The sequence below is a fragment of the Manis pentadactyla genome, chromosome 8, assembly GCF_030020395.1.
Source record: "Manis pentadactyla isolate mManPen7 chromosome 8, mManPen7.hap1, whole genome shotgun sequence".
NCBI classification, from domain to species: Eukaryota; Metazoa; Chordata; class Mammalia; order Pholidota; family Manidae; genus Manis; species Manis pentadactyla.
Window position 1 is genome coordinate 96,666,119 of NC_080026.1, and position 24,959 is coordinate 96,691,077.

General features: G+C 32.8%; 1 protein-coding gene across 4 annotated transcripts in view; it reads left to right on the top strand.

Moving 5' to 3' along the window:
- The window catches only part of ADK (adenosine kinase), a 577,911-nt gene that overhangs the window by 185,875 nt on the left and 367,077 nt on the right, over positions 1–24,959 (top strand). For all 4 annotated transcript variants that reach the window (XM_036928604.2, XM_036928605.2, XM_036928602.2 and 1 more), the window contains exon 4: positions 18,805–18,883. In XM_036928604.2, coding sequence (XP_036784499.1) covers positions 18,805–18,883 — 79 coding nt within the window. The remainder of the gene's footprint in view (positions 1–18,804; positions 18,884–24,959) is intronic.

Below are 24,959 nucleotides of genomic sequence, written 5' to 3' on the forward strand. Positions count from 1 at the left end.
TGTTCCCATTTAGAGCATGCCTCTTTTCTATTTTTACGTATTCAGCTCTTCTGTTTGCTATTTTCTTCTTTCTACTTTCTTTGGGTTTAATTTGCAGTTCTTTTTTTTTTACATTCTTACAGTGGATGCTCAACCATATAAAAATATATATCTTATTAATGGCAAAAAACTGCACAAAGTCAGAAGACAATTTACAAACTTATAAAAATAATTGCTGATTGTATCAGAGCCTAATTCCTCCTCCCTCTGTGTAAAGAGCTTCTAGAAATCAATAAGTAAAGAGCAACAATTACATATTAATAATGAACAATGTCTGTAAACAGATGATGGATGGAAAAGTTAGTATTAATGGCCCTTAGACCTATGAAAGGATTTTCATGCTGTCTCATAAGAGGAATTCAAAATAAACCTGTTATGGTAATTCCTATATATTAAATTGGCAAAGATATAGAGAACTGTGAACTGTATGTATGAGTAGGAATATTTATTCCCATATTACCTGTAATGCAAAAAATTAAAACTTATGTTTATTCTAGAGATTAGGTTGTAGCTATATAATGAAAAACTATGAAGCCACTGAAAAGAGGTAGACTGTCAGTACTAGTTGTTATAGAACAAGCTCTCTAAGAGATTGATTGCTGAAATACATATTTTATTAAAAGTTTGTGGGTGAAGTATTTGTGTTTTGTATGTACATAGTGAATTTCTGAAGTGCCTTTGTATCTTGAACAAGATAAAGGCTTAGTGTTTGTTTCATGATGCTTATGGAATTGGATTGACTTCATCTAGTATTTAACATAAGCATTCAGTATTTCTTTTGATTATGTTGTAATTCCTCACTTATATTGCGAAGTCATAGAAAATACTAGATATGGTCCATGTTATACATTCATTGTGTGTTCTACTCTGGCATAGTATATTGGATGTTGTACAATCAATATTTTGTGAATGCAAGGTAGAATTAGTTGACACTCATTTATTTGTTTTACAGTTTCAGAACCTGTTCACATTATCTTTGATGAACTTTTTCATTGAACCCTCTAGGTAGATAGGTACAACAATCATAATTTTATTTACATGTAACAGAAAAGTGAACTGAAGCCCAAGTTTGTTCTTGGGCTTCAGTTCCCAAGTGAGTAAGTGACTTCTTTAGAGCAGGGGTTGGCAAACTATAGTCTGTGGCCCAATCTGCCACAACACCTGTTTTTTGAATGGTCTCTAGGCTAAGAATGGTTTTTATATTTTTTAATGATTAAAAACATTATTTTATGATGTGAAAGTTACATGAAATTCAAATTTCAATGTCCATAATTAAAGTTTATTAGAAGACACTCATGCTCACTCATTTATGTATTGGCTATGGCTGCTTTCCCACCACTATGGCAGAATTGAGTAGTTGCAACAGAGATTTGATACGACCTTCTCATTGCTCGACACTGCTGCTTACCACACTACACATCTTAGTGATGCAGTTATAATTCAGCAGTGTTTCATGTGTCACATGTATTGCTGTACCATAACACTTTATTTTTTATTACTAGTGCATGCCCATCATGTCAAAACAAGAAAAGGAGACTGAATCTCATGGTTTCAAGATAGTTGACTGTGGATCATTTTATGAAATTAGATGGTAAAATACGAAGTTTATTATGCTCTATTAGAATACAATATGCATTGCTGTTAGCAGGCTAAGTTCTTGGAGTATTCCAAAGTCACAGAAAAGTGACTCTCATTAAAATTAGAAAATTTAAAGTATAATGTTCCATCACAGCAGAATTTTTTCACACATAAACAAACAAACAAACAAAAAAAGTAAAAATAAGCTGCACCCAAAGTAAGGTTTGGAGTGTATCATTTGTTAGGCAAGCACTAAGAGCCATTTGTCAATGATGAGTTGATTAAACTATGTTTTGTTGTGATAGCTGAAGAAATGAGTTCAGAGAAAATAAGTTTGACTGTTAGCCTTTTATTAACAATAGTTATTTTAATAATTGAGGACAGTGGTAGCAACAATAGTCAACTAAAGATAATGATTTTGAGTGTTTTTTCCTTAACTCTTGATAACTCAGTAAATGTTTACTGACACTGCTCAGAAGTTGTTTATTTTAAAGAGATAGTGCAGAGTTTCCAGTGACTAAAGAATTAATTAGTCACCATGAAAAGTTGGTAAAACAACTGCAGGCAGAATTATTTTCAGAGAAGTTAAGAACTGTATTGCAGAATAGTCTGAAGTAGAATCTGTTAAGATGTGTTGCAACTGATGATGTTGAAAGTATGTGTGGAACACAAAGAGTTAATTGGGTACATGTACAAAGTTTGTGAAAATATGTTTTTCAAGGCCTATTGTTATTCATTGTATTATTACAGTAACAAAATTGTGGAAAATGTTTGATCTGTCATTTATTCTTGAACTAGTAATATAAACAGTGAACTTCATTCGATCTCATGAAGAGAGAGCTCCATAAGTGTTTGTCAGAAATTTGAGCTATTTGCTTGCCCATTACTTTGATTATTGCAGTTACAGTCAAGATTCAAATTTTTCTAGACAAGAATAAACTTCTTTAACTACTTTTATGGAACATTGAATGCCTTTGAAAGCACCTTCTGCTTCAGTCTTTATGTTGTTACTTAATGATATTGACACCGTTTCTTAATTGTGAGGCAAAACAGCATGTATATGTGAAAGTTATGGTAGTCATTTGACAGCTACCACTGTAGTTTGAGTCACAAGCAATGCCAAGCTACTTTATATGTATCTCATTCTATATGTCAGAAGTTAAAACAAGAAGTGATATCTCCATTCCTATACACATTTGTATCAGATATATTTTCCAGGCTAAAACTATAGTTCCAGGAGTAGTTTTCAGACCATGAGGAAATGCAAAGGAAACTTCCTTATTTTAAAATACTCTAACAATGCAATTGAAGAGCCTTCACCTAACCTTGAGTTGGAAGTGAGTAATCTACAATGTAGTGACATGCTAAAAAAAGGCAAATATCAAGGGAGCACTGTAATTAAATTCTATGAATGCCATCTAAAGGATGAATATGCTCAATTAAAATTATATGCTTGTAGACTGATATCAATATTTGGCAGTATCTGTGTGAAAAAACATTTCCATATTATTAAAGATCAATATTAACAGATGAAGATTTGCAATCATTTGTGATGATAGGAAACAGTAACTTCAAACACCGGTTAAATGAAACATTATTCCCTCTAAAAGAATTATATTCATATTAGAATATAGAAATACAGAATGTAGACTTGAATTACAAAAAGAGTCACTTTTTTGTAATTTTTAATTTAATAAAAAACTTTTTAAATTGTTTTCTCTTTTGTTTTACAACTACCTAATTAATATCCTTGAGTTTTTTCTTTACCTACAAAGGCTAAAATATTTACTACCTGGCCTTTCTCCTTTTATAAAAAGTTTTCTGAGCCCTCTTCCTTCCTCAAAGATTGATAGTATGTCTTTTAGAAATCAGCTATGCATCGGATTTATTGTCCTTTATTCTCATTTTAGGGTTCTTACATTTAGAAAATAACTAAAAATGCTCAAATTTGAAAAAGCTTTTTGTTTACATAATGTAATTTAAATCTTTTAATTTTTAAGTCTTGGGAAAGAGATTCTCCCATAAATTATGTGTTAGTAGAGTGTATTCTGTAGCATATCCTGCAACAAACACTCTTTTCCTGTAGTAGTAGCTGAATCACTTTGGAATTCAGGGCTTTGCCTTTTTTACCTTTTTTTGTTTGCTTCCAAATTGACTGAGGATGATTTGCTCAAGGTATTTTATTTTTGAAGTCCAGTATGTACTGAAAAGATTTATATTCTACTGAGTGGTAAAACACATTATACCAGTGTTTGTGGTGGTTTAAAAAAACAAAACAGAGCAGCATTGTTTACAATCGCCAAGGTAGGATGCAACCTAAGTGTCCACCAACAGATTGAGTGGTTGAAGATGTGGTATATATGTACAATGGAATATTACTTAGCTATAAAAAGAATGAAATCTTCCCATTTGTGACAACATGGTTGGACCTAAAAGGTATGGTAAGTGAAATAAGGCAGGCAGAGAAAGACAAATACCATACGAATTCACTTAAGTATATGTGGACTCTGAAATACAAAACAAAACAGAAATAGGCTCATAAACGCTGAAAATAGTCTAGTGGTTGTCATAGGGGAGGGATGATAGGGCAATGGGTAAAATAGAAACCAATGTGAATACTTCCTTCAAATTAATAAGCTTCATAGGCAGTTTTATTGTAAATTCTGTGAGGAATAGGAATATTAGGATCTCACATATCATGCATTGATGCAATCTATATTATATATTTTGGCAAATAATCCTTTTTATGAAACACGTTTACATTAATATTATGTTAATTTGAATCAAAAGAAAGATATATTTCAGACTTTTAAAATATAAATTAGCCCATTTGTTCCTTAGAGTAGTTTCTGACAGTTTATTGTTGTCCCATGAAAATTCACAGCTGGGGAGACATCTTTCAGAAAAGAATATTTGTAATCTGAACCGTTCCATCAGCCAATATTTTTCAGTTAGTAATTACAAAGGGTTATTGACAGGTACCTTCTGATTGCTTAATATCTTTAGTCATTATATTCTCATGATTATTTTATAATTAATTTCTGTATATTTTATAATAGAACCAAAATGTTTATTTTTAAAACTTCCTTTCATGGAACATTTTTGTCTCTCGGTACTTTGCTTCAGAATTATAATTTCTTTTTTTCCCCCTTTCTTTCTTTCTTTTTTCTGAAGTCTATTTATATTCAGTGGGATTAAAAACATACTTCTACTTTTAGAGCAGATTTATCATCTACCCTTCAGGCTGTTCTTTAACGTGGAGCACTTAAGAATTAATATCTTAAGATATTCCCCAGATGTTTTAAACTTCAGCAGAGTTGTGGTTTTCTTTATTGGAATCGCTGTTTGTAGTATTCAGAAGATGAAAGAAAACATGTCCTCAGTATCTAAACACTTTTCATATTCGTTTTAATGTCTTTTGCTGCAAAGACATGCATAAAATAAAACATATACTGGTAATTTTTCAAAATCCTTGCTTTTAAAAAGTAATATCAAAGTGCAAATTGCATTAGCAATAATGTAAAAAGTGATATTGTGTGTTGTATGGGCTTTTGAATCAACATTGTTATGTGGTTACTATTTGTTTTGTATAGTGATAACATTTGGTTAATTGTTTAATGGGTTGTGCAACAAATTTTATTCTTCACTACTTAGTAGAGCCGGGATTGAGAATGTTTTACATTGTTTTACAAAATGTTGGGAAGTTTGAATTTTGATTTTTAAAGATGTTGATCATTTAGGTTTTTTTTAGAGGCTAGCCTAATTGAACATTCTCTGCAGAACCAGCAACTAAGTTATTCCGCCACAATTATAAAAATGATTGGTAACATTTTTTGAGTGCTGTCTGTGTTCAAGGCATTGACATAATCCTCACAACAGAGTGGTAATGTTTTGTATTAGTTGAAAGAGGATAAGAAGTTAATAAATGAAAAAGAGTGAAAAAGTATACTACACATACACACACACACTTTTTTTTCTCATCTTGAGCCTATTGTAAGGGAAGCAAGTAGGAACACCTTATGTGATTTCACTTGTTAAGAAATAATTTGATTTTCTTCTCACCAAGTAACATTATATCTAAGTGTTAACCTAAAGTTTATGTTTTACAGTTAAACTTCTTCCCAGCTGCAATGTTCTGTGTTCTCATTTCTTTGAGTTCTTTTGCCTTGATATTCTTACCTAGTGTGTGGTGGGTATCTAGGACACAGGCAAAATCCAAATAAATGTCAAATTCTTTTAAAAAATATTTGGGAAAAACTTAATTTTGTTAAATTGTGTATAGATTGGTAGTCAACACATTCTTAACAATGAACAATACCAACAACAGCAAGAAGATTCTCATTTATTCCTTCCACAGTTCCTCCATCTGCCCATCCCTTCATTTATCAGTTTTTTTGTGTGTGTATGTATGCAGTGTCTGTCAGTCACGATGCCTAAAATTATGGAATGCAAGAACAGATACAGTCTTCAGTGCCGTGTTTTGCAAGTGAGGAAATCTAATCTCAGAAAATTTAAATTACTTGTCCCATGTGAGACAATTGGATGCACATGAAATTAAAGCCAGGTCTGTCTCACACCAGAGCCTTTCCTTTCAACCAGTAAGGAGTGCTGCCTGCCCTGATGACTTGGAATATCAAATCATGTTTTAAGCATATTGATGTCAAATTTGTCTGATATGTCTTAGTAAGGAATTTGGCTATGCTGGATACTCCTTCCTTCCTTCTTGAAATCTCACTCTCTCTTGGCCTTTTTATTTTTAGTAAATTGGTGTTAACCTTTCTCTCTTGCTGGTACCTTTTCCTCTTAAATATTGATATTCCAAGTTTGTGGGTTCTTCTCATGTGTCTGGACATGGATTCTTTTGGGTTTATCCTATTTGGGGTCTCTGAGCTTCTTAAGCCAATCACAGAAGTGTGTTTTAATAAAATTTGGGAAGTTTTAAGCCATTATTTCTTCAAGATATTTTCCTACACTGCATTTTTTCTTTTCTCCTGGTCTTCTGATGACATAAATGTTAGATCTTTTAGTATTGTCTCAGAGGTGTCTGGCTGAGTCTTTGATCACTTTTTAAAAGTAATTTTTCTTTCTGTTATTCAGGTTGGGACATTTTTATTGTCCTATCTTCAAGTATGCTGAGTCTTAATTCTGTCTTTTCCATTTTACTATTGAGCCCACCTAGGGAACTTTAAAATTTCAGTTACTGAATTTTTATTTGGTCTTCTTTATATCTTCTCTTTATTTGCAGAGTCTTCCACATTTTCCAGATGTTTCAAGAGTCCTAGTACTTTGTGGTTCCTTGGAGTTCTCCTTTTTGGTTCTCTAGACAGAGAACTGGGGCTTTATTTTCCCAGTGCTGTCACACTTCCATGACTGAGCCAATGTCTGGGGCTAAGTGGTAAGAAAATAGAGAATAGTCTAACTTACTCAGTTAATTCTTAAACTCACGTATCAAATTATTCAATTCAAGATGTTTATTCTACTTTTTGTAATTTCAGTTCTCTGTTGAAATTTTCTATTCTTTCATCTAGTTTATGCATTCTTTCCTTTGATTCCTTGAAAATATTAATCATAGTTATTTTGAAGTTCCTTTTGTCTTTCATTGTCTGAATCACTTCAGAAAATTTTCTCTTGTCTTTTTTCTTTTTTTTTAGTCAAATTATTTTGCCTCTTTGCCTAACCACCAGTTGTTTATTATTTGCCAAGCACAGTTTATATAAGAACTGTAGATTTTATCTCCTATCAGAATGTTTTTCCATTTCTCTATGAGGCTGATATGGAGTGCCATGAGGGCTGATTGCCTTAATAAAATCAAGGATTAAACTAGTTCAAAGTTGATTTTTAGTGTTGATTTCAATGCTTCAGTCTACCCTGTTTGTCTTTCTGAAGTTTGAACCTCTAGACCTTTTAACTGAGACTTCTGGGTCTTCTCTCTCATTAGCTCTGAAATAGTCCACAAGAACAAGGACACCAAAACTGATCTCAGAGGTTTGTTAAATTTTTTTTCTTTTGCTGGATCCACCTTCAAAATTAAGCCAAAATTGGCAAATATCTCAAGTGGGAAACTGACCTTTTGTTTTATTCCTCAGTTTCCAGTTTTATCACTTTAGTATTATTTAATGATTAAAATTCCTACTTTTTTTTTCACCCTCTTGCTCTCCACCCCCTTTCCAGAGTTCTGCTAAGCCCAAGTCTGAATTTTCACTGTCTAGTAGAGCCAGTATAGGTATGTCGTTTCCCAGTGCTCAGAGAAAAAGTGTTTGTGTATCTTTAGCTTTTATTCTCTTTTCCTCCTAAGGATTTAATTTCTTGCCTGTTCTGTTTTTAGTTCATTCCTTCTCTCCTTTTTCTCCTGGCCTGTTTTGTAAACGCTGCCAGACTCTTAAGAACTTTTGCTTTTCAGGTGATTTTGGTTAACCTTCTTGGCTTACCATTCAGTTTCAGAATTCACAGAGTTACAAGACAAACCAGCTGTATGTTTGAGGTTCCCAAAATGTCATATTTTGACTCTCTAGTCCCTTGCTGCTGACTGCAAATTCGGACAGATTGGACAAACATCTGTCAGTTCTAGCCTGCCCTCTGAACAGTTTTCACCTCCTTGGGAATTTATTCATTTGGTCTTTGTTGTTTCCATAGCTCTTTAGTACTCTTAACAGATTTATGATTTATATAACTTATCTAGTTGTTGTCAGTAGGAATGCTGACTATGACCCACTCTATGTTACGTAGAACCAGAAGTTCCATATGTTATGTTTTGATAACCGATTTAAATGTTTGCTGAGTGTTTCCAATGAGTGATTTTTTTTTAAGTTTGGAAGAGAAGAATGCTTAATTATTGCTTGACTACTTTCTCTCCATATCTGTTACATATTTTTCTAGAATTTTTCTGTGATCAGAGAAACCAAGGCCCCATTACAAACTAAGGGTTCTGTGATAGAAGTAACAGCTAAATCCAAACCAGTAAAGGAGGGGAAAATATAATTAATATAATTTGTGTTTTGGAACTGCCTGTGGACATATGAACGACACTGTAGGTTTACCAGGAGGCTACACATCTCATTTTGAGAGCCACTGTCCTGCAGTATATCTCTTTTTCTTATATGGGGCTTTTTCTTATATGGCTTAAAATTAAGTGTCAGTTTACTATTTAACAAATAATCGTAGACTGGTTTAGTGAAATTCTGTTGTGTGATTTTATAATGGATAAAAACCTAATGCACATATCATGCACTTGAATTTAGGAATAATTCGTTTTATTTTAATCATCTAAACTTACAGGGTGCTTTTCAATAGTATATTTTATTATCTCACATGCAAAAGATGTCATTCATCTTCAGAATTATACATAGAAAAAATTAAACCTTTAAATGTTTTAGAATTGAATAAGGACTTATGTAAGCAGCACATGCTTTAAACTGCTTTCTTATCAAAGAAAATAAAATTAGAGGTTGGAGAAATACCTTTAAATTACAGTCCTTGTGAACTAACAGCTTAACCTTAGTTGAATGACTGACTTTTTCCATCTTTTAAAAATATGCTTAAATATAAACACATGTGGGAAATGTTCTTTTGGCTTTTATCAAACTGACATTTAAGTGAATTTTTTTCAACCTCACTAAACATTTGTGGTAAAAGATTTCAAAGCTTTAAATCTTACAGTTTGCCTATGGATCCCCCCACTCCCTCTATCGTGCATTATTCTATTAACATTTGGTCTTAATAAGTATAACCTGTTTAGAATTACATATGTTTTTTCATTTATTATTTGTTTAGTTGAGAAGTTTAGGGAAGAACTTCATCAAAAACCCTACTTAGCAGTTTTGAATGCTTTCTTAAGGAAGTTAAATTTTTTGAGTTTCACTGTAAAGATTTTATATGTCTTATCCTTTGTATGTCTTCCTTTATGGGATATTGAAATTTTCTGTTTCTTTTGTTTGTTTCTCTGCTGTGGTGATGTTAGTACAATGTCAGATCTTCTTTATTCTCTGATGTATGCTGAGCACTTTTTTTCCCCGCAACAGTGTTCTCACTGTTATTGCAGCTTTTTCATAGTTTGAAACTATTTTAAAAGCGAAAGTTTTAAGAAGTTACTAAAACTAAATTTGTGTCTTTACTTAGAAAATAGGGATAATTGTATTAATCTCACTTGTCTTGCAGGATTGTTTTGAATTTCAAATATGCTTCATGTGTATCTCTGTGTGCCTATGTGTTTTTTTTTCTGTATAAGTAGGTAAGCAGATACATACATATGTATATACATACACAGAGAGAGAAACAGTCTTTTGAAATTTCCTTGACTGGTTCCCTAGATAGTATATATTTTTGCTTTAATAAGTCAGGTTCATTGAGATATGTTGAGGTATAATCTCACATAGAGTAAAATCATCTTTTTCATGTGATTCTATGAGTTTTTTTTTAAATGTCAAAATTCTACGAGTTTTGACTAATTTATCCAGTTGTGTAAACATCACCAAAATAGAACATTTCCATTGCCCCCAAAAATCATACTTTTTTTTTTAACTCATACATCTTTTTCTCCTCTCTACCTTCAGTTCCTAGCAACCACTATTCTGATTTCTGTCCCTATAGATTTGTCTTATCCAACATGCCAAATAAGTGGAATTATTGTGTGTAGCCTCTTTATGTCTGGCTTCTTTCACATAACGTTTTTAAAATTCATCCATGTTCTTGAATGTATTAGCGGTTTGTTTCTTTTTATCGCTTAATAGTATTCCTTGCATGGATGTAGCACAATTTGTTTATCCATTCAGTAACTGGTGGATGTTTGGGTTGTTTCAAGTTTTTGGTGATGATAAATAAAGCTGGCTAAGTAGTCATGTTCCTGAGCTGTCTGGTGAGTATATGCTTAATTTTCTAAGAAATTACCAAATTTTTTTCTAAAACGTCTGGACCCTTTTCCATTTCCATCAGCAGTGTGTAACAATTTTAGTTGATCCGCAGCCTCATCAGTACTTCTTATCACCAGTTTTTTAAAGCCATTCTAATAGATATGTTTCCTTATTTTTTAAATTTGGATTTCCTAATGACTAATGATGTTATAATACATGCTGTTTTGCCATCTGTATCTTTTCTTTGATAGTGTTTCTATTAATCTTTGGCCAAATTTTTTATTGGATTGTTTTCTTGTTACTGAGTTTTGAGAGTTCTTTGTATGTTATGGGTAGTATATCCTTCTCAAAGTTAATATTTATAATAAATATTTAAAAATCTGTTTCTGTAACAATATTTTTGAAATAGTAGATCAATCATGTATAAGTCAGAAATTGTGAAAAATGTTTTAGTAGCCTAGTTACTAGATTCACCATAACATATTCAGACTGAGCATAGGCTATCAGATTTACTAGGGATTAGTGTTATGTAATGTAAAAAAATATTATAGCTTGGTAGGTCACTTAGTTTTTTCAGGAATGTCAGAAAATAAAAAGTTACTTTCCTATTAGAGTTCTCACTTTTATATACCTTTTACATTTATCTTGCCAGTTTATTTCATTGGTTGGGTAATTGATTTGGGGTAAAAAAATAATATAGTGCTTGTATCTTAGAAGAAATTTCTTAACCTAAAACTGAATGAAATTAAGAATTCAAAATGCCCTGTGTCTACAAATTTTCCTTGAATTGAACTAGACGATACCTGAATCTCAGATTATGTGGGTGAGACTTTTGCATTCAGATCCTTCTGTGTGGATCACAGTTTGTGGAATTAAAAGTCCTGAGATTGTTTTTCTATGGCATAATGAATATACCTTGTAATTTCATCTTCCAACAAATACTGTTCTTACTCTTCACACTTGTGATCTTCATTACTTTTTTTTTTGTTTTGGTATTCTTTATTCTTGAGTACTAAATTTTCTAAGAACAGGCTTACTTATCACATTGGAAATATTGTGTTAGACCACATGTGTCTCTACTATTATTAATATACCTCTTAAAACTCAATGAAAAATCATTTACTCCTCGTTCCTAACACTAACTTTATAACATAGAAACTAGTTCAAAATTTTATGAAACAATCATTATACTTTAATGACAAGCAGCAAAATCTAGCTACTCTCTTCAGTATAGTATCATAATTATCTTGATTAAAATTTTCAGAAACTGACCTTCCTGTAGCCTATCTGCCCAGGTGGTTTTCATAAAGTACAAATGTTCATGTCTTACATTTTATGTTCTTTTGATTTCATCTTAATTTCCTACTTTTATTTTTAATGTCATTTTTGTACATTTATTTAATGTGTTTATTCACTATATATTACTCATATCTTCATAAGCTGTCATAATTCCTTCCTAGAATAAAGCAGTATATAAATAATTATAATATGAGCTTTATTATATTCCCTCCAATGATAATTACTATAACTTATTAATCATTCCCCTATTTTGGGGTTATTTCCCTAGGGTAGAGTCCTAGAAATGGAATTTTATGATAATACGATATAAACAGTTTTGTATTGTTGGTATATTTTGCTAAATTACTTTCCAAAAGAGTTCTGTTACAAATGTTGCATGGTTATGTCAGCTTTTGCACATCTCTGCTAATGCTGAGTATTGTAATTTTGACTATATATAATCTTGACCAATTTAATGTGTGGAAATCTGTATTTGATTACTAGTGAACAAGGATGGTTGTTTTTTAACTTTTATCATTTTTCTTATGTTCAGTGTTCATTTGTCCATTTATCTGAGACTTTATATTTTTATTTCTCATTATAAGAATATTAATGTCTAAAAATATTGGATTAACAAATTCAGTAAAATTAATGTTAAAACATAAACTAATGTTTTAAGTGAATATAATGACCATTTTTTGTATTAACATTTCTTCTCCTTTATATTAATTTTTTGTTTGATTTTGCTTTTCTATAGAAAAGCTTTAAATATCTTATATATTATCAAATTTGTTCTTATTCTGTTTGCTTCTGTTAACTGGAAATTCTAATCCAGAGGTTTGATAAACACTGAATCCAATTTTTCTCTAGCATTTTATTTAAGTAGCATTCTTTCTGGAATTTCTTTAGCATCGTAACAGCTGTATGCTTAATTAGTTTGTCCTTCACATATAAATTGCTAGTAGAAAAATGAATCAGCTGCTGTTCTTTCAACTCTGTCAGTCTTTTGATTGATGTATTTGATACACCCACCCCGTTCAGACAAAGCTCAACCAAAAGAAGAAAGTAAGAATGAATCTGTAAAGTATTAAAATTACTACACTTAACTTCCTGTAAAAAAAAAATAGTCACAGAATGGACATATGTAGAAGTTTCCCATAAAATGTAAAGATACCATAAACTCTTTTGTTCCTTAAACAAGTCAGAAAATATTTAATATCTTTAAATAGTTGAGTATTTCTCTATAAAGTTATAATAATAATTTTGAGGCTTATTAATCTTTTAGCCTGAGCTTCTTTGCCTTTTTTTTTTAAAGAGAGACAGCCTTTCATCTTTTCCTGGTGTTTTCCACTGGGTACATTGATAAATTTGACACAGACAAGGCATACCATTCATAGACAAACAGAAAATTTTGTATCAACTAGAAAAGTATATAGAGAAAACACGTCACATATGACTTGTGTGCCCAATCCTTCTAAGAAATTTAAAGGAACAAATCTTGCCTCATTATAGTCAGCTCCCTCAACAGAAATGTTTCTTGGTTCAACTACTTAGAAGTTCCCTTTGCTCCATGTGTGTTCTGTCCTGTATTTCCTTTCCTGACACCATCAAAACTGAAATCTCAGAATTGTCATCCCTCTGCCATATCTTTCACTCCCAGTTATTTATCATATGCTATCTGTCTTCAACTTCAGAAACAATTCCTGAGTTTGATCACTTCTCTCTAGTCCCTTAGTTCAGCATCTGATATTTGATAAAAACTATTCTAAAGGCAGTTGATCTGCCTCTCTTTGTTTTACCCTATCCTCCAAAGAATGCTATCATCATTTCTTTTTAAATGTACTTTTCACACTATTAGTAAACAGATTTAATAATTCCTAGTTGACTACTGAATAATGTCTAAATTTGTTGGTGTGACAGAGTTACTTTTTCTTTGTCAGTTTTTAGTACTTTGATTTTGACCTATATTTTAGTCTGTGTTTAACTTGTTTCTCTGAATATGTTGTATTTTTTGTTTTACCCTTAGCCCTGAATAATTTTTCTCCCTTAACTGTCAAATTCCAGTTCAAATATTAAACTCAAGCTGCCTCTTTCAATTAGAGTCACTTAGTTCTCTGTGCTGTGCTTTTTATTTGGCTTTATTCTATAAGTTGTTCTTTTTAGATAATTGTGTGGAAAATTGCTACGTTTTTCCATTATAAAATGAAGGAAATTTAAAAATGTTTTTATTACAAAACAGTTTATATGCTTATTATACAATCAAAATAAATGTATATAAGATTCTTATTTCCTTGGTTGAATTTTTCCAGGTCCTTTTTGGTACACATGTATATTGGGTAATTTGTTTGCAATATACAAGTGTATGTTGAAATTTTGTTTGATTATTTGTGCATATGCTTCAGTAACTTAATATTTCTGAATTGATATATATGAAAAATATAAGTAGAGACAGGTCTATAAGATTTTTAAAAGTTTGACTCTTCAGAAAATTTTACATTATATGCACATAGTAAAAAATAAATCAGAGTGAAGTATTAAACACTTCTCTTTAAGATTTCTAGTTTTTGGAATTAATGTGGATATATCAGGATATATCATTCATCAGGATATATCAGGACAAAATTTGGAATAAGACTAAGTTTGCCCATTATAACTTACTATTTTTTAAAAATTTTGATATCATTAATATACAATCACATGAGCAACATTGTGGTTACTAGATTCGCGCCATTATCAGGTCCCTCCCACATACCCCATTACACCATTACAGTCACTGTCCATCAGCTTAGTAAGACGCTATAGAATCACTGCTTGTCTTCTCTGTTATTCTGCCTTCCCCATATCACTCACTGTTTATTTTGTATGCATGTCATGCTGGAGGTCCTAGTTTCTGGAATAAGTCAAGAAAAAAGGAGAAAAAATTGTCATTATTTTCAAAGATGATTATGTATGTATGTCGAAAACAGATTAATTATTAGAATTTATTAGAGATGTTAGCAACTTGTATGGATAAAAGAATTGATATAAAGAATTACATTTCCAAATATCAGCAAGAAATAAAAATTAGGTTTGAATAAATATGACTTACAATAGCATTAAAACATTAACTGTGAAGTAGTGACTAATTAATATGAGTAGGATTTATGGCAGAAATTATGAAACTGAGAGATATTAAAGATCCAAATAAATATACTGTGATATATACTGCTGTCATTAATTGGACTATTTAATATTGGAAAGATATCACATTTCCCTGTATAGATATATAGAATTAACGCAATCCTAGTCAAAAATCCCAACAGGTTATTTTTTGGCATTGATGCGGTACATTTAATTGGAGGTGCAAAAGGACTAAGTTAGTCAAAGCATTCGTGAAGAATAAGCTGAGGGTACTTGTCCTTTTGTTAAGACTTAAAAGCAATAGTAATTAAGATAAAAATGAAGTTTGTGCAGGGGTTAGGCATACAGATTATTGAGTAAAGAGACAAAATAGTTAATGGTATATATAGTTATCTGTGGTGGCTATACAGGTGTTCACCTTATGACTATTTTTAAAATTCCACACTTATTTTAGATACCCTTAAGAAATTTATAAAAAACAAAACTAAAAACAGAAATATTCTCTTCCTTTCCTCTCCATGGAGCTGCAAACACTAACAGTTTTTAGTTTAACATTTTAAGTCTGCATAATGAGTCAGGCCTCATTTCTTGAATTAACAAATTTGAATGTCTATTAACTCTCATCTGGAAGATGAAGAGTATTTCATCCTTTTCCTTCCTCACTGTCTTATTTATGTTAGTCTATGTATTTAGATTTTTCTACTGATTGACTTTATGACTTTAAACAATATACACACAACCTCTTTTTAAAAACTTCATTATTAACATTTGAGGTACTTATGGACTCTTCAATTAAAGGAGAGAGAATTAGAAAGCTTTTCATCTCTCTACTACCTTCAAAATGTCAATGTTATACCTAATATAGGGAAGCCACTGTCTAATTTAAGCTAACAAAGTTAAATAAAATACTGTGTCTTCACAAATGTTATACATCAGTGTTCATAACATTATTCACATAGCAAACCCAACAAGTAATTCTGAGACACAAGTAATTCTGAGGTTCTAATTTTGACTAGTGTGCCATGTGTGACCTTTGTTTGGAAATCTGCTCAGATACTTCATGCCTCATTTTCCCATTTGTTGTATGAAGGCATTCTATTAGGTTCCTGTCAGCTCTAAAATTGATTATGTTTACTCTGCTTTTTTACTTTGTTTTTGTTATTGAACTTCCTATACCATCCAATAGAACTTTATTGTAATAATGGGAATGTTCTGTATTTGTACCTCCAGTATGATAGCGACTAGCCACACATGGCTGTTGAGCACTTGAGATATGGCTAGTGTGACTGATTAGCTGCATTTAAAATTTTAAATTTATTTAACTTTGTTAGCTTAAATTTTAATGTCTATAGCTCCGTCAGGCTAGTAGTTACCTTATTGAACCAATATGGTTCTAGACTATTATTGTTTAAAAATTTATTTTTGCTAGATGGTCTAGAGAAAAAGGTTACATGACCAAATAAGCTTAGGAAATGTGTGTACTCTCTCTCAATCTTGAATTTTCACAGTGTGTATCAGCATATTAAAGGTCTTGAGGTATTCTGAAACAAAGAAATATTTTAATTATCACTCCTTTTTTTCTAAAACTTTTGGGATCTCAGACCCTCTGAGGTTTTAGTTAGGTTCCATAGCCATCATAGTCATATTTACTATATGCCTAAAGTAACTGTTTAAGATATTTCATCTAATCTAAATCATCATTTTTTTGTGTGCTTTTATAAGTTTATGACGTGGGTACTATTAGCTGCGATTTACCAGTGAGGAAAATGAAACACTGAAGGATTCATTGATGTGGCCAAGGTCACACAGGAAGTGGTGCAACTAGCCTTCCAATCTCTGATCAAATTGCTATTGAGCCCTATGCTGTATGCCTTCTAAACAGATGTTTCATTTTACATTTGTCTTTATATTTTCTTAAGGTTTTAGAAATACAGTTGTTTTACTGTAATTTTATTGTCTATAACAAATTTAGGCCTATCTGCTTCTTCCTGGGGAAGTTGTTGATAGACTAGGGAAAGTTATAATTTAAGGAAAGAGATTCTTGAGAAAGTGAGAAAGGATGGTGTTGCTGTAACAGCCACAAACTGGGATGGCTGGATGGCTTGCAACAACAGAAATTTATTCTTTCACAGTTCTGGAGGGTAGAAGTCTGAAATCAAGGTATAGGCATGGTTGCACTTAATCTTCCATCAAGAGAATCCTTCCTTGCCTTTTCCAGTTTTTGGTGGGTGTTGGCATGCCTTGGCTTCCTTGACTTATGGCCACATCATTCTAGTCTCGGCCTTCATCTTCACGTGGTCTCCCTCTGTGTTTTCCCTTCTGTTTGTTAGAAGACTTGTCATTTTATTTAGGGCCCACCTGGACAATGCAGGAGGGAGGATCTTACCTCAAGATCCTTAACTTAATATCTGCAAAGACCTTTTTTCCAAATAAGATTATATTCACAGGTTCTGGCGGGACATCATTTTGGAGACCACCATTCAATCTACTACAAATATGCCCCAAAACCTTTGGAGGAATTGGCTTTTGAAAGTGGGGGACCTCAAATTATCCTAGCAACTGATCACTCACTCTTTGTTTACTTTGTCCTTTCACCCTCCTGTTCTCCTTCAATCTTTAACATCACTCTTAGCTGATAACCTAGTTCAGAAAGTAATTAGAACTTCTGTAAAACTACCACAAACTACACACCTGTCTGCATCTGTAACTATGTAGTTTGCTTTCTTTAATGATATTATTACATTAGTGTTATTAGTGGTATACAAGTATTGTCAGAGTTCTGAGCAGGTTTGCTAATTATGGTCATTGGCTCTCAAGGTTTTATAGATGGAACCCCAAGACAATTGGAGGTGTGGGAGTCAGCCCCATTCTTCCTACTCCTAATATAACAATATGTACATTTACTTCTTTTTTATATTTTGAAGTTCTGTGAAATGTTTCATTTGAATAAAAGGATCTTTTTCTATACTTAGGGTTGGAAGTACTTTCCAAGACTGAAATCTTTGAATACTCTGCACACATCCCAAGCTCTCTGTTTTTTGACTGGCCTCCTGTAGCACTTGTCAATATTACATACATTTTGTTATTGAATAACTTGGTATTTTCTAATTTTCTCTATTTTTTCATGTGTATTCATCCTTTAGTCCCTCCAAAGCTTGTAAATCCTTTAAAATTAAAGTACATACCTATGCCAGTTGGATTTCCTCCCCAGCATCTAACATGTTAGAGACATGTAGCAGGGAATATTGACTTGTGATCCACAGTAATAGATGATAATCTAATTTGAGACTTACTGAAATATTCATGGTCCTTTGGTTGGGTGTGTATAATAAGAGGGGTGTACATGGATCATCAGATCATCTTCTGTGAAAAGTTTCATGTGTAGTGAACGTACGTATCTTCCTGGAGAGAAGTTCTATAGGTTTAATCAGATGACAAAATTCAAAACTTTAGATTATCCCTTTTTGTGCCTTTATTTTGCAGCTACAGAAATTGTGTCACCAAGCAACTTGCCTAGAATCATACAGCCCAGTATAGTTTCAAAATTGTATGAATTATAAGTCAGTAGTTTTTATGGAACCTAAAACTTTTAAAACTGATTAGAATATGTATAAGGATTCTAGAGATCGATAATGTAGGAGAATATGAATTGCTTATAAGTAATTTATACATTTTGATTTTTACCTTCTGTTTAGTTTAATTGTTAATTATGGGCAGCTTATATATTTTAAATTCTTATAGTTGTACATTTGTGTGGAAAAAATTTCTTAAGTATGGAAATTCAGTGAAGTTTTTCATACAGTATTTTAATTCATTTATTTCATATAGTTATGTAACAGAAAATTCCACTAATTGTGATTTAATGTACTTCTCATCAGAAAAATTTGCATTGTGACAACTGACAGATGCTAACTTACTTTTTTCTACTGTGATTTCCTTATAGGTTTGATGAACTTGTTAAGAAATTCAAAGTCGAGTATCATGCTGGTGGCTCTACCCAGAATTCAATTAAAGTGGCTCAGGTTGGTTAATTATTTTAAAAGTTATAAAGAAATGGTTTCAAAATAATTCTAGACTTTTGGTTATTGTCCAAAATTGTTCCATACTATATTTTTTGCTATAAAATAGTTTTGTTGGTCTTGAATTGTGACTTTAGCAGTTGTTGCTTTTCTAATCAACTTTATTGCTTTATTTTAATTGATATTCTTTTGGTTATTGGTAAGTTCAAACATTCCTTAATGTTTATTGTTCATCCCAATTTCTTATTGAACCCTTTGACTTTATTACTTTATAATTTTTCATATGTTATTGATTTGTAGAAATTCCTCATTTTATGGATAGTGTTCCTTTTTATTCTCTAAATTGAAAGTATTTATTCCTTATTTATTATTTGTACTTTAAGTCTCTTTATAGTATTTTTTACTGTACCTGAGTTCTTATTTTTCTTAATATAATTAGACCTCATGGCTTCTGCATTGCACATAGTACTTAGAAAGGACATTGCAAAAACAAGATATTGCAATAACAAGATACTAGATACTAGCTTATCCTTATATACAAATATATACACATATAATTGTGTATATATATGTTTATATAAATTTATATATCTATACCCATATTTATATCTTCCAGTGAGTGTATGGATAAACTTATTATTTCTGCCAATCTTTTATATTGAAGTACAGTTTATATACAATATTATATTAGTTTCAGATGAACATCTTAGTGATTCATCAGTCTTATACATTATTAAATGCTTACCAAAAATGCAGTGCCCTAAGTACCATCTGTCACCATACAAATATATTCTATAATATGAACTATATTCCCTATGCTATACTTCGATCCCTGTGACTAAATTATTTTATAATTTGAAGTTTGTACCTCTTTATCCCTTTCACCTGTTTCACCCATCCTTCCACACCCTTCTATGGCAACCACCAGTCCATTCTCTGTACATGAATCTATTTCTGTTTTGATTTTTAGATTCCACATAAAAGTGAATGCATATGGTATTTGACCCCTGACTTATTTCACTTAGCATAATAGCCTCTAAGCCCATCCATTTTGTCACAAATGACAAGATCGCCTTCTTTTTTATGGCTGAGTAATATTCCATTGTACGTAGGTACCACATCTCTTTATCCATTCATCTACCAGTGCACTAGACATAAGAGTGTATATACATCTTTTCAAATTAGTGATTTTGCTTTCTTTAGGTAAATTCCCAGAAGTGGAAATGCTGGATCATAGGGTATTTCTATTTTTAGTTTTTTGAGGAGCCTCCATACTGTTTTCCATATTGGCTGGGCCAGTTTGCAATTCCACCAGTTGTGTATGAGTGTTCCCTTTTCTCCACATCCTCGCCAACACTTGTTATTTCTTGTCTTGTTGATACTAGCCATTCTGACTGGTGTGAGGTGATATCTCACTGTAGTTTTAATTTGCATTTCCCTGATATTTAGTGATGTTGAACATCTTTTCATGTGCTTGTTGGCTGTCTGTATGTCTTCTTTAGAAAAATATCTGTTCAGGTCTTCTGCTCATTTTTTAAATTGGATTATTTGGTTTTTTGGTGTTGAGTTGCATGAGTTCTTTATACATTTTGGATATTAGCCCCTTATCAGATATATCATTTGCAAATATATTCCCCCATACAGTAGGTTGCTTTTTCATTTTGTTGAGAGTTTTCTTGGCTGTGCAGAAGTGTTTTAGATGTTGTCTGCTTGTTTATTTTTGTTTACTTTTTCTGGGAAGATATACTTAGAAAAAAATTTGTAAAGTTGGTGTTCAAGAGTTTATTGCCTATATTTTCTTCTAGGAGTCTTATGGTTTCAGGTCTTATATTTAGTTTTTTAATCCATTTCAGGTTTATTTTGGTATATGGTGTAAGACAGTTATCCAGTTTTCCCAATACCATTTATTAAAGAGACTGTCTTTTTCTTATTGCATATTCTTGCCTTCTTTGACAGATGGTACTTATGGCACTGCATTTCTGGTAAGCATTTAATAACATTGAGTTGTGGAAATTGAGCCATCCTTGTATCCCTGGAATAAATCCTACTTGATCATGGTGAATGACCTTTTTAAAGTATTTCTAAATATGGTTTGCTAATATTTTGTTGGATTTTGCATCTATATTCATCAGGGTTATTGATCTGTAATTTTCTTTTTTTATAGCATCCTTGTCTGGTTTTGATAGCAGGTTAGTGCTTGCCTCATAGAATGACATTGGAAGCCTTCCTTCCTCTTCAATTTTTGAAATAGTTTGAGTAGGAGAAATACTACCTCTTTTTTGAATGTTTGGTAGAATTCACCTGTGAAGCCATCTGAGATTTTGTTAGTTTTTTGATTACTGATTAAATTTCTTTACTAATTAAATAATTGTAATTGGTCTAATAATTGTAATAATCTCTAGTAATTGGTCTGTTCAGATTTTCTATTTCTTCCTGGTTCAGTCCTGGAAGATTGTACTAAGTTGTCCGATTTGTTGACATATAATTTTTCATAATACTCTTAGAAGAATCATTTGTATTTCTGTGGCATCAGTTGTAATTTCTCTTTCATTTCTGATTTTATTTATTTGGTCTCCTCTTTTTATTGATGAGTCTAGCTAAAGGTTTAATAACTTTATCTTTTCAAAGAACCAGCTCTTAGTTTTGTTGATTTTTTTTTTAGTCTCTATTTCATTTATTTCTGCTCTGATCTGTGATATTTCATTTCTTCTACTAGAAAGGGCTTTGTTTTTCTTTTTCTAGTTTCTTTAGGTATTGGGTTAGATTGTTTGAGTAATTGCTTGCTTCTTGAGGTAGGCCTGTATTGCTATAAACATCCCTCTTAGGGCTGCTTTCCCTACATCCCGAAATTTTTGAGCCATTGTATTTCTATATTCATTATTCTCCAAGTATTTTTTTATTTCTTCGGTAACCCATTGGTTGTTTAGTAGCATGCTATTTAGCCATTAAGTATTTGTGCTTTTTCCATTTTTTTTTTCTTGTAATTGATTTCCAGTTTCATACTGTTGTGGTCAGAAAACATGCTTGGCATGATTTCAGTCTTCTTAAGTTTATTGAGACTAGCTTTGTGGCCTAACATGTGATCTGTTCTGGAGAATGTTCCCTGTGCACTTGAAAAAAATGTATTCTAATGCTTTTGGATGTAATGTTCTGTATATGTCTGTTAATTCCATTTTGTCTAATGTATTATTAAAATCCACTGTTTTTGTATTGATTTTCTGCCTGGATGATGTATCCATTGATATAGGTGGGGTGTTAAAGTCCCCTTCTATTATTGTATTACTATAGATGTCTCCCTTTATGTCTATGATATTGGCATTATATGTTTAGGTGCTCCTCTATTGGGTGCATAGATATTTACAATTGTTCTATCTTCTCGCTGGATTGTGCCAGTAATTATTATAATGTCCTTCTTTTTCTCTTGTTATAACCTTTGTTTTAAAGTGTATTTTGTCTTATCTGAGTGTTTCTATTCAACTTTTTTTTTCATTCCTACTTTAATGAAATATTTTTTTCCATCCCTTTAATTTCAGTCTGTGCGCATCTTTAGGTCTAAAGTGGGTCTCTTGTAGGCTGCAAATAGATGGGTCATGTTTTTTTTTATCCACTCAGTTGCTCTCTGTCTTTTGATTGGTGCATTTAGTCCATTTACATTTAAAGTAAATATTGATATGTATGTTGTTATTGCCATTTTGTTATTTCTTTTCTGTTTTTTTTCTGATCCTTTCTTCCTCTTGTTCTCTCCTTGTATATTATGATTTTCTTCAGTGTTATATTTGGATTCCCTTCTCTTTGTTTTTGTATATCCATTACAGGTTTTTGGCTTGTGGTGACCTTGGGGTTCTTATATGACATCCTACATATATAGCAATCTATGATAAGTTGGTAGTCACTCAAGTCTGAATGAATTCTAATAACAGTACATATATTTTTCCCCTACCCCCCCACATTTTATCTATATGATGCCTTCTTTTATACCTTTTTATTTAGCGATTCCCTTTACTAATTTTTAGATGTAATTGATTATACTACTTTCCATTTTTTGACCTTCATACTAGCTTTTAAGTGATCTACTACCTCTGATACATGTTTGCTTTTACCTTTGGAATTTTTGCTTTGATATTTTTCTTCATTCTAGTTAGGGACTTCTCCTTTCCTCTTAAAAAAGACCCTTTAACATGTCTTGTAAGGCCAAGTTAGTGGTAGTGAACTCTTTTAACTTATGTTTATCTGTGAAGCTCATTATCTCCCCTTCCATTCTGAATTATTATTTTCCTGGGTAGAGTATTCGTAGTTGGAGGTTTCTCTCTTTCAGCACACCGAATGCATCATGCCACTCCCTTCTGGCCTGTAGAGTTTTGGCTAAAAAAAATAAAATGATAGCCTTATGGAGTTTTCCTCTTAGGTAATTTATTGCTTTTCTCTTTTTGCTTTTAAAATTCCCCCTTTGCCTTTAATCTTTGACATTTTTACTGTAATATGTCTTAGTGTGGACCTTGTTTAGGGTTCTCTCTGTATCTTGTACCTGGGTTAGGGAAGTTTTCAGCCATTATTTCTTCAAATAAGTTTTCTACTCCTTTCTCTCTCTCCTTTTAAGACTTCTACAATGCAAGTGTTTGGATGTTTCATATTGTCTTAGAGCTGTCTTCACCTATCCTCATTCCTTTTCATTTTTTTCTTTCTGCTGAGTGTTTTGCATTACTCTATTTCCAAATTACTGATCATTCCTCATCCTTTAATCTGCTGTTGGTTCCCTTCAGTGTATTTTTCATTTTGTATATTTTTGTATTCATCTCTGGTTCTTTTTTATATTTTCTATCTTTTTATAGATGTTCTCACTGATTTCTTCCACTCTTCTCTCAGGTCTGTTGAACATGTGTATAATCATTAATTTGATTTCTTTAACTGGTAGATTGCTTAACTCTGTTTCATTTAGTTCTTTTTCTGAAGTTTTGTCATGTTCTTTTGTTTGGAACATATTCCCCTCCTCATTTTGTTTGACTTTCTGTGCTAGATTCTATGAAGTAATAGAAAGAGCTACTTCTCCTAGTCTTAAAGGATTGGCCTTACATAGGGAAGGTCCCCTGGATAGACAGTGTATGCCTGGAGGTTTTTGATGGCTGGCTGGAGGCCTACTGAGTATAAGCCAGGGGTATCTTCGTGTCAGGGCTCTCAGGCATGGTTGGAGGCACAGAGGGGCCTAATTGAAGGGTTCTTGAGTGGATACCAATTGGGTCCACACTGACGGGAAGACAGTGGGCCCAGACACAGTCTCCAGGAAAGCCCCACCTCTGCACCTATCAGCTCTGCACCTGTGGTGCAACAATGGCTATGGGGAGCTCTCCAGCAGTGGGCAGCAACTGGCTGTGCTCCTGCAGTATAGTCCCGGGCCAGGCACAACCTCCGGAGAAGTCTTGTCTTTATGACTACTGGATCCGAGTCCATGGTGCAGCAGCAGCTCAGGCATGAAGTGACTGCTGGCTACAGAGAAGCTCTACCTCCACAGCTACTGGGTCAGTGCTTGTGGCACAGTGGTGGCCAGGGTGCATTCTCTAGGGGCTCGTGGCAACTGTTTCTGTGCCAATGGGGCTGCTGTGACCCAAGTGCATTGGGGCTGCTGTGGCCCAAATGCACCTGCTGGCTGAGGAAGTCACCTAGACCAAGTCTGAAATTGGTGTGTGTGCCCCAACCCTATTTCCCACATCAATATCAATGAGTGCAAACTGTAGTGCTCCCCAGACCTCCAATCCAGAGAGAGTTCAGCCATTCCCCCACCAAATAGTAGCCACTTTAATTCTGTAAGTCAGGTTTTTTCACTTTCGTCTAGAAGAACTATCAAGTGTGGCTTTTATTCTGTGCCCCAGGGCAGGAAATCTGTGTCCAGGTCCCTCAGCATTATCCCTTCCATGGCAGAGACTAGCCCTGCACCCTCAGGACATCTGTAGCCCCAATACGCTCTCCAGCTGATACATCTGGGTGTGGGCAGAGGCTGGGAAGCTGGCTACACCAAGTCTGAAATTGATGTTTGCACCCCAGCCCTGCTCCCCACATCACTCTCAATTTGGGGAATGAATGCAAA